Source organism: Gossypium hirsutum, chromosome A11, assembly GCF_007990345.1.
Source record: "Gossypium hirsutum isolate 1008001.06 chromosome A11, Gossypium_hirsutum_v2.1, whole genome shotgun sequence".
Classification (NCBI taxonomy): domain Eukaryota; kingdom Viridiplantae; phylum Streptophyta; class Magnoliopsida; order Malvales; family Malvaceae; genus Gossypium; species Gossypium hirsutum.
The window spans coordinates 107,624,483-107,636,031 of NC_053434.1; the positions used below are offsets into that span (position 1 = coordinate 107,624,483).

At 33.1% G+C, this 11,549-nt stretch overlaps 1 protein-coding gene across 2 annotated transcripts; it reads left to right on the forward strand.

The window, feature by feature from the left end:
• The first annotated feature begins 1,189 nt into the window (after positions 1-1,189).
• On the forward strand, positions 1,190-10,086 carry LOC107889325 (phosphoribosylaminoimidazole carboxylase, chloroplastic). Of its 2 annotated transcripts, XM_016813700.2 has the most exons (19): positions 1,199-1,389; positions 1,503-1,615; positions 4,536-4,825; positions 5,574-5,919; positions 6,066-6,284; positions 6,367-6,478; positions 6,627-6,689; positions 6,791-6,929; positions 7,337-7,392; positions 7,576-7,649; positions 7,777-7,924; positions 8,027-8,200; positions 8,382-8,469; positions 8,579-8,695; positions 8,845-8,942; positions 9,025-9,142; positions 9,234-9,328; positions 9,400-9,506; positions 9,612-10,086. In XM_016813700.2, exons 4-19 carry the CDS (start codon positions 5,666-5,668, stop codon positions 9,703-9,705), a joined length of 1,956 nt encoding a protein of 651 aa, XP_016669189.2. In that variant the 5' UTR covers positions 1,199-1,389; positions 1,503-1,615; positions 4,536-4,825; positions 5,574-5,665; the 3' UTR covers positions 9,706-10,086. The 2 variants fall into 2 exon arrangements, with proteins under 2 accessions (XP_040937589.1, XP_016669189.2); XM_041081655.1 differs by lacking the exon at positions 4,536-4,825 and having other exon boundaries at positions 1,190-1,389.
• Positions 10,087-11,549: the final 1,463 nt, after the last annotated feature.

Genomic DNA, 11,549 nt, shown 5'->3' on the forward strand with positions numbered 1-11,549 from the left:
TATTATATATGTGATGTCCAAATTTTCCAACAACATTCTTTTTCTGAATTATTTTGTTATTTGCCTACCAACATGTTTTCGCCATAAAGCCTCTCCCTGATGTTGAAGATCAACTGTTTGCTGCGATTTTCAATAAAAATCTTATAATTTAAGTGCTTCAAAGGGGTACGGTGCCACCGTTTGGTGGAAACCATTGCACTAATATATTTGGACGTAGCGGCTGTGGCTGCTAGGTACCCGTCTTGCGCCTCCACGAAAACAGATCAAACAATAAAGTTTCATCAAATTTGTATACACAAGTAATTTCTTGTAAATTGTTTTTTTTTTTGGGAGAAACTCATGAAAATTATTGTACGGTTCAATTAGTTGATAATTCTTTTTATTTATTTTACTATTAGTCCAGTGTTAGTATTGGAAAAAAACCATCGACCAATTTTTCGAATAAAATAAGACTATGACTACTGTTTAGATTACGTTTTATCTTAATTTCTTTATTCAAATATAACATATTATAAATAGAAATTACAATTTAAATTTATTTATATTAAAAATATTTTCACAATTACTAGTAAGTTTATATAATGGGGTTAATTATAATTTGATTATTCAATTATTTGAAATTCATCATCTAAGTTATCTCTTTGTTAGCTTTCTATCATTAATTTGTTATTCCTCAATTGCACTGTTAGTCAATCAATTATCAATAAATTTTCAATTGAGTCATCTAATTATAAAAATTTACAAAAATAATTATTAATGTTATCGATTTGTTGATAAAGGGCTGATGGCATGGCACCTCAACTTACAAGCTTTCAACTATTACTAAAATATACTTTTAACAAAAATATATATACTTTTAAAATTTCACAAAAAAAAAAAATTACTTTTAAAATTTCTTTAATAAATCCAAAACAAATTCTTAAAAAAATTTAAAAATTATCGCCTAGTGAAAAGAAGTAAATGGCCGTGTGAAGTCATTAGTCATGGACCCAGCATTTTTCAAAAGAAAAAAAAACCTTGTTAGAATTTTAAGAAATTTTTAAAATTTATAATTAATTTGCACATAATTATAATTTAAAAATATTTTTATAATTTCAAAGAAAAAATATAAAATTTTCATTTTTAGAATTTTTGATAAATTTAGACTTTTTTTGGATTTACGTTAAAAATATTCTGAAAATACTAAATTGATATTTTAGTTACCCGATAGTTGTTATCCCCCCCTCCCCCCCAACAACAAAATTTACCCAATTCCCGAAATTTTCCCCAAATCAAAATCCCAACCCATCTGCCGCTGAAGACGCCGACCCGACCACCTGCGGCATCGCCGTCGACTGTCCCCTCTGCTGCGTCGCCGTCTCCGTCGCTCTCCGCTGCCGCAACCAATCGGTGAATTTCACGCCTCTGCCGTCGCTTTTCCGAGATTTAGCATCGCTAGATTTAACTTTTGGGTTTTAATAAATGCTGGTTTTACAGTAACTTTTTATCATGGAAAATGTTAGGTATATGCTTGAAGCTAGAGAAGAGATCAAGGGTGAAAGGAGTATCAAAGGTGAAGAGAAGTTAGTGGATTGAAGCTTGGTGTTGCACCTACTGTTTTGGGAAGCTTATTAAGGTTAGTGTTCTCTTGAATTTTAGCATGCTTGTGGGAAATAAAATTTAAATCTTTACCGGGCATGATTGTAAATGTAAATAATATGGAAAAGAATTAATCAAAAGAATGGCTTGCTGATATTACATCTCCATTGCTGCCAAATATGAACATAAATCCAATTTAACCTTATTCCATTAAGTCTATTTTATTTAAAAATAAAATAAATATATAAGGAAGCCCTAAACCCTTCCTTACATGACTCTTGTTCAATAACAATCATTCTGATTTATACTAAAGTTTGAGTGTTGGTTTAGATTAATTTTTTTTAAAACAATGAAAATGTTGAACTGAGTTGAGGTGTGTATATTAGGAACATAGATATGTAGTTTATACCCAAAACGGAGGCAGTGGAGATGTGGGGATGTGTTTTTAATTTTCTTAGAATTGAATTGATTATGGCTTTTTCCTTTAATTAAGTTCTGTAAGCTGTGTATCATTGTTCTGGGTTCCTGATTGGTTGAGAGAATATGTGGGTTTCTTATTTACTTCAACCTGTAGTATCAGGCTTTCTGTTTTATTGACTTGGTAAGGTTGAGGCAAATGTCGGGGTTTGTTTTGAGGTTGCTATCATCTTATATTACCACTTCCTTATCTGTTGACTGCGGCATTATAGCTTATGATCGGTGTTTTGACTTTTTGAGTAGTGTAATGAGTTGGGTTCACTATGAAATGATGAGGTGCACGCCTTAGCATTAAGCTTTCTCCACTGGAATTTGGAGGATTAAAGAATTCCAGCTGTGTGTAAAGCAGCTTTTACATTGGTATTTCAAAGGGGGGCTATTCTGATAGTTGTTGAGGTTAAAGCATAAGACTTGGATTGGTATGGGAGAATAATATGATATCCTAGATTGTTGTTTATTTACACAAAGTGAAATGGTGAAATCTTCTTTTGACAATACAAATGTATGCCCATACAGATATTACTCAATTTACATTATTTTAAAAATCTAAATCCAAATCTTGAAAAACTAATTTCCAAAATTTCTAAATCCAAATCTTGAAAAACTAATTTCCAATTTTTTTTTCTTTTAAATTCAATCAATCTACTAAACTTATGTTTTAGATTTTTCTCTCTTTAAAATGATAGGCTTATGGTTTTGAAGAATCATAAAATGGGCAATCAAATAGCTTTATCGGACTGCTGCCAATTTACCTATTCTTTATTGAAACAATATTAAACAAAGCTAGCAATTTATTTTTTTATAAAATAATATAATATTATGAAATTTAAATGAAAAAAATATGGTAATATTTATTTTTGGGATTCCATATATCTCATATCATAAATGTCATAACCTTATTAATATGGTTTATGTAGGAAAAAAAGGTTGCTTTTACTCAACTTAAAGAAATATGGAATATTCTTTTTAAATTTTCTTTTGCGATTTATGTAAATATTTTGATTGTAACTTGTTTTAATTTTTCATTGTTATTAAAGTACAAAATTCTCATATAAAATTCTCACTGTTGAAGCTATTTTATGCGTATGTTTATTTTATGCAAAGCACATATTATGGTCCAAGCTCTTACCTGATGTGTTTTCTTATCTGCTGTGATCTAGGGATATTAATACTCCTACAAACCTCAATGGCTGTGTTTTCGAGCTCCACTTCTGAAGCAGTTTGTTCTTTCAAGCCATCTCAGTATCTTTCCCGGCCACCACCATCTCTCTCATTCCGGTTCTTCTCCGTCTCCATCGCCGCCGATAACCGCAACCGCAACCATCGCCTCCGGCACTCTTCTTCTTCTTTGAAACTCGACAATCCCATCTTCACTTTCCGCGCCTCACGTGACTCTCACGAGATCGATGGTTGTGGTTGTAGTTATCGGTGGCGATGGAGACGGAGAAGAAGCGGAGTGAGAGAGATGGTGGTGGCCGGGAAAGAAACTGAGATGTCTTGAAAGAAAAAACTGGTTCAGAGGTGGAGCTCGAAAACACAGCCATTGAGGTTTGTAGGAGCATTAATATTTATTATTTTCTAATTTTCTGTCACTTCCTCAAGAAATTTTGATGAGAAAAGCAGCGAGTTTTGGCTTCAAAGAAGAACGGCACTGCCACTTCCCTTCCCTTCCCAACCTGTCCTTCCTTTGGGTTTCATTTTATATTTTCACTTCTTTTTCTAATTATTTAATAAAAAATTAATTTAGTTATGCAAGACTGATTATTTTAGTTTAATTTTAATTTTATATCTTGTAATAATATTCATATAATTATATTTTCGTTATGCATCAAATTTGATCATTTTACCAATAAGGCCCATTTTTAACTTTATTTGCAGAAATAGATCAATTTTTTTCATTATTTACCAGAAAGGGTCGAAAAATACAAATTGCGTCCTTGGGGGAGTTATTTTGCCATGTTAGCACAAAATGTGCTGACGTGGCAAAATTGCTCTCTAGGGACGCATTTTAGCCCGTGTTTTAATTTTAATATTGAGTAAATTAGTACCCCTAACAAAATTTGAAGCAATTTAATCCTTGTCATATTTGAAAGTGAACAACTAAAATAATTAATCACAAAGTTAATGCTTGCCATTAAATATCATTAGTATAATAATAAATTTAGTACTTAATATTTATATATTTAGTGTAAATATTGATAGAATGTGTAAATGTTGCCAGCTAAATTTATTAAATGATGACCAAACTAATAAAGTGTGTAAATATTGTGAACTAAATTTATTAAATCAAAACTAAAATGAGAAAATGTGTAAACTTAGAGAACTAAATTAATTATTAAATCTATAATGGATGAAAAATATTGATATTGTAATTGCCTTCCATTAAATGCTCACAAGAATAAATTACTATAATTGCACCATAGAAGTCCTTTTTCCAAAAATATTAGATCACAATAACTAAAAGATGGCTCGATTTGTAGCCCACAGTTCATGAGGATGCGTGCAGTCTGCTTAAAAGCCCAAAGTCCAAAGCACAATTTGGAGAACACAGGCAAAGGGTTTTAGGTTTTAAGGTTCTTCTCTGCCTTTCTGATCGAGGCTACTCTCTCCATCTCTGCTTCGAGTTAGGCTCATTTTGAGGCTTCTCTCGTTTTAAAAATAGAAACAACTTCAGACTGTGCCTAACAGCCTTTGTTCGCTCTTTGACGACGAAATTACCCTTTGAGTATCGACTCTAGCCACCATCCGTTTCTTCCAACTTCTTCTCCAGGTCACTTCAACCTTTTACTTTTCCTTTTCTTCTACTCTTATCACTCTGAATTCATGTATATAAGATACGTGTTTCCAGAAGTTCTCTTTTTTTTTTTTGGGGGGGGGGTTCTATGCAAAATTTGTTCTATTGGGTACTACAGTTTGTGATGAATATGTCTTGAATTATGCCTTTCTTTTTTGTTATTATTTAAGTTGGAGTTGGTTAGTTTAGCTTTGGGGATTACTCGTTTATGTTATTGATTGATTCTGACGTCAAGTAAGAAAATTTGATCCCATTGAACATAAATCTTAGAAATGTAATGCTGTTTTTATGTCTAGTATAATTTCTTTATGTTGGGAATTTTTCAGTTTTTGCACTTCAAACATAAATCAGTTCTCATTGCTATTATTTTCGAATAAATTATTTTTTTCTAAACATTTTTATATATTTCCCGTTCTGGTTATTCTTTATTTTGCCTATTTTAGTCGTTTTATTTATTCCGATTGGTCCTTCTCGGTTCTAACTTAGACAGTTTTGTTTCTTGCTTTGTTTGTTTGAACTTTTATTTATTTTCTATGCTTTTTTCTGGGATATTTATGTTGTTATTTTTGTCTTTAGTACCATATTTGTGCCTACCTCAAGGTTAGCTGAAACTTAAATTATAATTTGTCTTAGGCTTATGTTGTAATGTTGTTGAAGTTCTTTTGGTATGTTATGTTGTATGCAATGGTTCGAAATTGTGATCAAATTGTGTAACACTTCTTAGGTAATGCTATTCTTCTTTGGAGCCAAAACTCACTGCGTCTCTCATCAAAATTTCTTGGGGAAGTGACAGAAAATTAGAAAATAAAAAACATTATGCTCCCACTAACCTCAATGGCTGTGTTTCCGAACTCTACCTCTGAACCATTTTTTTCTTTCAAGCCATCTCAGTTTCTTTCCCGACCACCACCATCTCTCTCACTCCGCTTCTTCTCCGTCTACATCGCTGCTGATAACCGCAACCGTAGATATCGCCTCTGGCACTCTTCTTCTTCTTCCTCGAAACTCTACAATCCCATCTTCGCTTGCCGCGCCTCACATGACTCTCACGAGATCGACTCCTCTCGCAGGTTTTATATTCTTCTGGCAATTAATTTATTACCCTTTTTCTTGCTTTTATATGTTTCCAACGAAAACAAAAGAATAAAAAATTTGGGTCTTTTTTTGTTATCGTGAATTATTTACGTTCAAATGGTTTTTTTTTTCTTTTTTGTAGGAAGGATGATGATTCTCCAGTTCATGGTCTATCCGAAAAGATAGTTGGTGTATTAGGAGGAGGGCAATTGGGTCGTATGTTATGCCAAGCGGCTTCCAAGATGGCCATTAAAGTTATGGTTTTGGACCCTTCAGAGAATTGCCCAGCCAGTGCCCTTGCTTATGATCACATGGTTGGGAGCTTTGATGACAGTGCTACTGTTGAAGAATTTGCTAAAAGGTCCAATTTTGATACTTAACATATTTCTTTTATTTGTTTTAAATGAAGTATTTATGTTCATTATCTGTTTCTTGGTAGCTAGATGTGGAGTTTTGACAGTTGAAATTGAACATGTGGATGTTGCCACTCTAGAGAAGCTTGAACAACAAGGAATTAATTGTGAACCTAAAGCTTCTACCATTCGAATTATCCAAGTAAATTCCCTAGGCTTGTTTACTTGCTAGCGGTACTAATGCCTGTAATAAATTGCATCAGTTTTCTTTTACTGTTGATACGTGAATGGATGTTAAGCATAATGTACTTTTTATGTCGAGTTATCAAGCTGGATTTACTATTTTACAGGATAAATATCTCCAGAAAGTTCATTTTTCTCGGCATGGCATTCCACTTCCTGAGTTTATGGAGGTTGCCTTCCTGTTTTTTATTTTATAGGGGCTTATTCTGTTGTATTGAAATTCATTAAAACTTATATTGATATATTGGTCTCTCTGTATTGATAAAAATAGATTAATAATCTAGAAGAAACCAAGAGAGCAGGTGAACTATATGGCTATCCTCTTATGATTAAGAGCAAGAGGTCAGCTTATGATGGGCGAGGAAATGTTGTTGCAAAGAGTGAAGGAGAGCTTTCTTTGGCCATAGATGGTAAGGGAGATGATATTAGAAAGGAGATTTTTGTAGCATTTCATCATTTTCTTAATTCATAATGACTTACCTTAATTTTTTAAGGCATAGGATTTCTCTAAATATTTGTCAAAGACTAAAATGTTGGTTGTGGGTATCATTCCAAATCTAAAATTTGTATAAATGTTGACTGTATCAATATTTACAGAAGAACATGTCTAATTTGATGTAGATGTTCATATGGTGATTGTCACTTGGGACTGGAGAAGTTGTCTTGTATTCTTTCCTTTTCTTTATTAGTATCTAATTTTGCCTATGACTAGTTCCTTGTTCTTCCTGACTTTGAAATTTCTCATAAACTCCATTTTTGTAACTTAGATACTGAACATTTACTTTTCCAGTTTAAAGAATTTTCATTTTTATTGCAGTCCTTGGTGGATTTGGTCGTGGCCTGTATGTTGAGAAATGGGCTCCTTTCATAAAGGTGGATGTCTAGAATGTACTGTTGACTTTTTTACTATGCATTTATTTCCTCTTTATTTATTTATACTTGATAACTTCATGCTCACTGTATTGATGGGGTATTTTCCGAACTGCCTCATCATGATACAGATAATTACTATTTGTTTATAGACATACTTCTGAATTGTACTGACATTGCTTTTAGGAGTTGGCTGTCATCGTGGCAAGAGGAAGAGATAACTCTATCCTGTGCTATCCACTTGTTGAAACTATTCACAAGTAAGACATTCACGTTCCTTACTAGAATTCCGTTTATTGTAAATTAGAATTATGTGATAATATTTACATTCGACTTGTGAGGAGCTCTCTAAATCTACTATGATTGTAAATTTGTGGGCTCTTACAGGGAAAACATATGTCACATTGTTAAGGCACCTGCTGACGTGCCATGGAGGATCAGAAAACTTGCAAATGATGTTGCATATAAAGCTATAAGTTCATTAGAAGGTGCTGGTGTCTTTGCAGTGGAGTTGTTTTTGACGAGGGATGGTCAGGTGTACATCTGCTATCTTTATGAGTTTTTTATCCCACTCCTAGATGGCCAGCAATAATTCAGCAATTCCGCCTTTGACTGACCTATTCTTTGTTTCTAATAGATTCTACTAAATGAAGTAGCTCCAAGACCTCATAATAGTGGTCATCACACTATTGAGTCCTGCTATACATCACAGTTTGAACAGCATTTGCGGGCTGTTGTTGGTCTTCCTCTCGGTGATCCATCCATGAAAACTCCAGCTGCTATCATGTACAATCTACTGGGTGAGGATGAAGTAGGTTCCTTCTCTTCCTTTTCCGTACCTTCCACACCTTTCTGCTTTTATGTTTCTTATCATAAACTAAAATAACTTTATACATGAGTATGATTTACCGAAATTTTCTGTTTTCCTTGTGCTTGTGGGCAGTGAATTAGTTTGTTAGATTTGATTTACACTAAAAATTGTATGGTTTCAGGGGGAGCCAGGTTTCAGAGTGGCTCATCAACTTATAGCAAGGGCACTAGAGATTCCAGGAGCTACTGCTCATTGGTATGATAAGCCAGGTTAGGTCTGCTTCAAGTTTCCTCAGGGTTATCCATCTCGCTGTCATATTTTTTTTCATTTTTTTTCTCTCATGTTCTTATTAATTGGCTGTCATGATGTTTTTACCAGAAATGCGAAGGCAAAGGAAGATGGGTCATATAACTCTTGTTGGCCCTTCTGTTGGTATTTTAGAAGTACGGCTGAAATCAATGCTGAGGGAAGAAGGTTATGAAAATCCAAATGAAGGTCAGTTGACCTAGAGTTGATGCTTGAACTTCAATTTCGTTTTCAGTTTGTTTTTTGTTAGACTTACTGAATGTAAATTTATTTAAAGGTTGAATTAGAACTATGCGGACATAACTGACATTTTGGATCCTTTTTGTTGCTAAATGCAGTTGCACCACGTGTTGGGATTGTAATGGGTTCGGATTCAGATCTTCCGGTTATGAAGGATGCAGCTAGAATCTTAAATACGTTTGGTGTGTCTACTGAGGTAGCATATTTTTTTTAGCTTAGAATTTTTGTTTACAAATGATACAAATCCACTTTGACTCCATTGATTAATTTATTTGCAGGTTCGGATAGTCTCAGCACACCGGACCCCTGAACTGATGTACTCTTATGCCTCCTCTGCTCGGGAGCGAGGCATTCAGGTTATCATTGCTGGGGCTGGTGGTGCAGCTCACTTACCAGGCTAGTTATATATAAAACTATTGTTTAACATCGTTCTCCAACATGCATTAGCTATGTTAGTGACACTGATGAGGCCTGTTTTGAATTATAGGTATGGTAGCTTCACTTACACCTTTACCTGTTATCGGTGTCCCTGTCCGTGCCTCTACATTGGATGGAATCGATTCACTCTTGTCAATCGTGCAGGTAAGACTTGAACTTGTACATGACATTGCATTCCCAAATGCTCGATGTTTATACTCATTTTAATGATGCAGATGCCAAGGGGTGTTCCTGTTGCAACGGTTGCAGTAAACAACGCTACAAACGCAGGATTGCTGGCAGTAAGGATGTTGGGAGTTGGTGATGCTGATCTATTGGCGAGGTAAGTTCCCATCTCTCTTTATATAAATAAAAGATGGATGCGTTTGAAATTGAAACGTTGTGAATTCTAATTTTGATTCGTGTTTTGTGTCGCACTTATCCTTAGAATGAATCAGTATCAAGAAGACACAAGGGACTATGTCTTGACAAAAGCTGAGAAGCTACGGAAGGATGGTTGGGAAGCTTATTTAAATCAGTAAGAGTAACGGCTTACTAGAATTTCTGCTGGGAATTCACACCATAAACAATGAGATCAAATAACAACCCTGTCATGATCTTTAGCTAATTTACTAATGGACTGAGACATCATAGCTACTTTAGCTAATTTACTAATGGACTGAGACACCATAGCTACTACAACCTGTCCAAAACTGGCATTGGTTCAGTTGGAAAGTACCAACAATGCAAGTGAAGAATTGATGGGAAGAACAGGTGAAAGGGACAACGCAGAAACCTTTTTTTGCTGTAAAGATTATTCTTTTCTTGTCTCTCTTTTTGAGTTTAATAACTTGAATTCATCTATATTTTTGTTGAAGTGCAGTAACTTGTTATTTGTTAATGGAGATTTATTTCATGTTCAAGACACTGGTTTGTACTGATTTATGAACTGCATTTTGAAGCAATAAAAAAAAAAAGATGATTTTCTGCAAAAGTAACATGCAAATTTATGTCTCATGTTCAAAAGCTGAAAACTGCTAATTGGAATATATGCTTCCAAGTTCCAATGGTGGTTCCTTTAATGGGTGTTTTTAGAGAAATTATTTTTATTATCTCTGCTAGTCAAAAAGCTAAAAAAAAAATCCAAATATTTAAAAAAAAAACAAAAAACAAAAAAGGGTGTCACATTCTAATAAAAAGTGTTACTGCGCATGTCACTGGCTCCCTGCTGGCCAGGGCTATCGTTTCATAAAAAAATTAAATTAAATTAATCTGATTAATCAGTACTCATTTTTCAGGTATTAAAAGAAAGTCCTTTCATTTTATTATTATTATTATTATTATTCGAGCTTTTAACATAATCTATAGTCTAATATGTAATTCTAATATAGAAATATCTCATTAATATTATTATATCAATTTTTGTTTTTTCTCATATTTTTACATTATTTTTAAATAAAATATTTAAAAATTACAAAGATCAAATAATAATGTTATTGATTAAGTCGGTGTCACAATTTAAACTATTTTTTAAATTTAGCATATATGTTATTATTATTACTTTCCAATTTTACATTTCATTATTTATTGTATTTTATTTTTAAACGCGTACTTATATTCTAATCATATGATTTTTTCATATGCATACAAGTGTATTATTTAAAAAGTTGATTGAGTTTATGTTATCTATTTCAAACTCAATTATAAAATTATTAAAAACATATTCATTTTATTAAATAACAAGCATTAATATAAGGACATTTTATCATATAATAATTTATGTAAAATTTTTAAAAAAATATAAATAATAAAAGTTAAAATTAAAATATTAAAATATTTAATAAATCAAGTTTACTGTTTCAATTAAAATCTTTATAGGAAAATAATTTTTGTGTATGAGTAAAGATTGGCTTTCTAAGCATCAAGTAAACTCAAAATATGATTTAAATAATAAGAAAAAGAACAAAATTCAAGTCTTTAGAATTGAATCATAAATAAAAAAGCACGAGTTACTTGAGAGAGAAGCATTAATTTAAAAAAGTCAGATGAAATAGACTGATTCAAATTTGAAGTCACATATATGTATGGAGTATAGTGCTTGGCATTCAAGGTCCGTGTATTTGATTTAGGGTGAGTTTGAATGGGCGGTGCGTTTACCTGCGGTTAGTGTAAAAACAGCGGTGGCGGTGAGATTAGATACTGTAGCGATACTGTAGCGTGAGACAAAAAGTAAGCCAAACGCACCGCACCGCACCCAATCGCCCATCCAAACCCACACTTAGACTTCCACCTTATTCTAAAGTCATTATACCGCGGCTTTTTAAACGGTCAAAACACACATCTATTTCCCATTTTCCATTTCTCATTTCTTGTATATAACATTTTT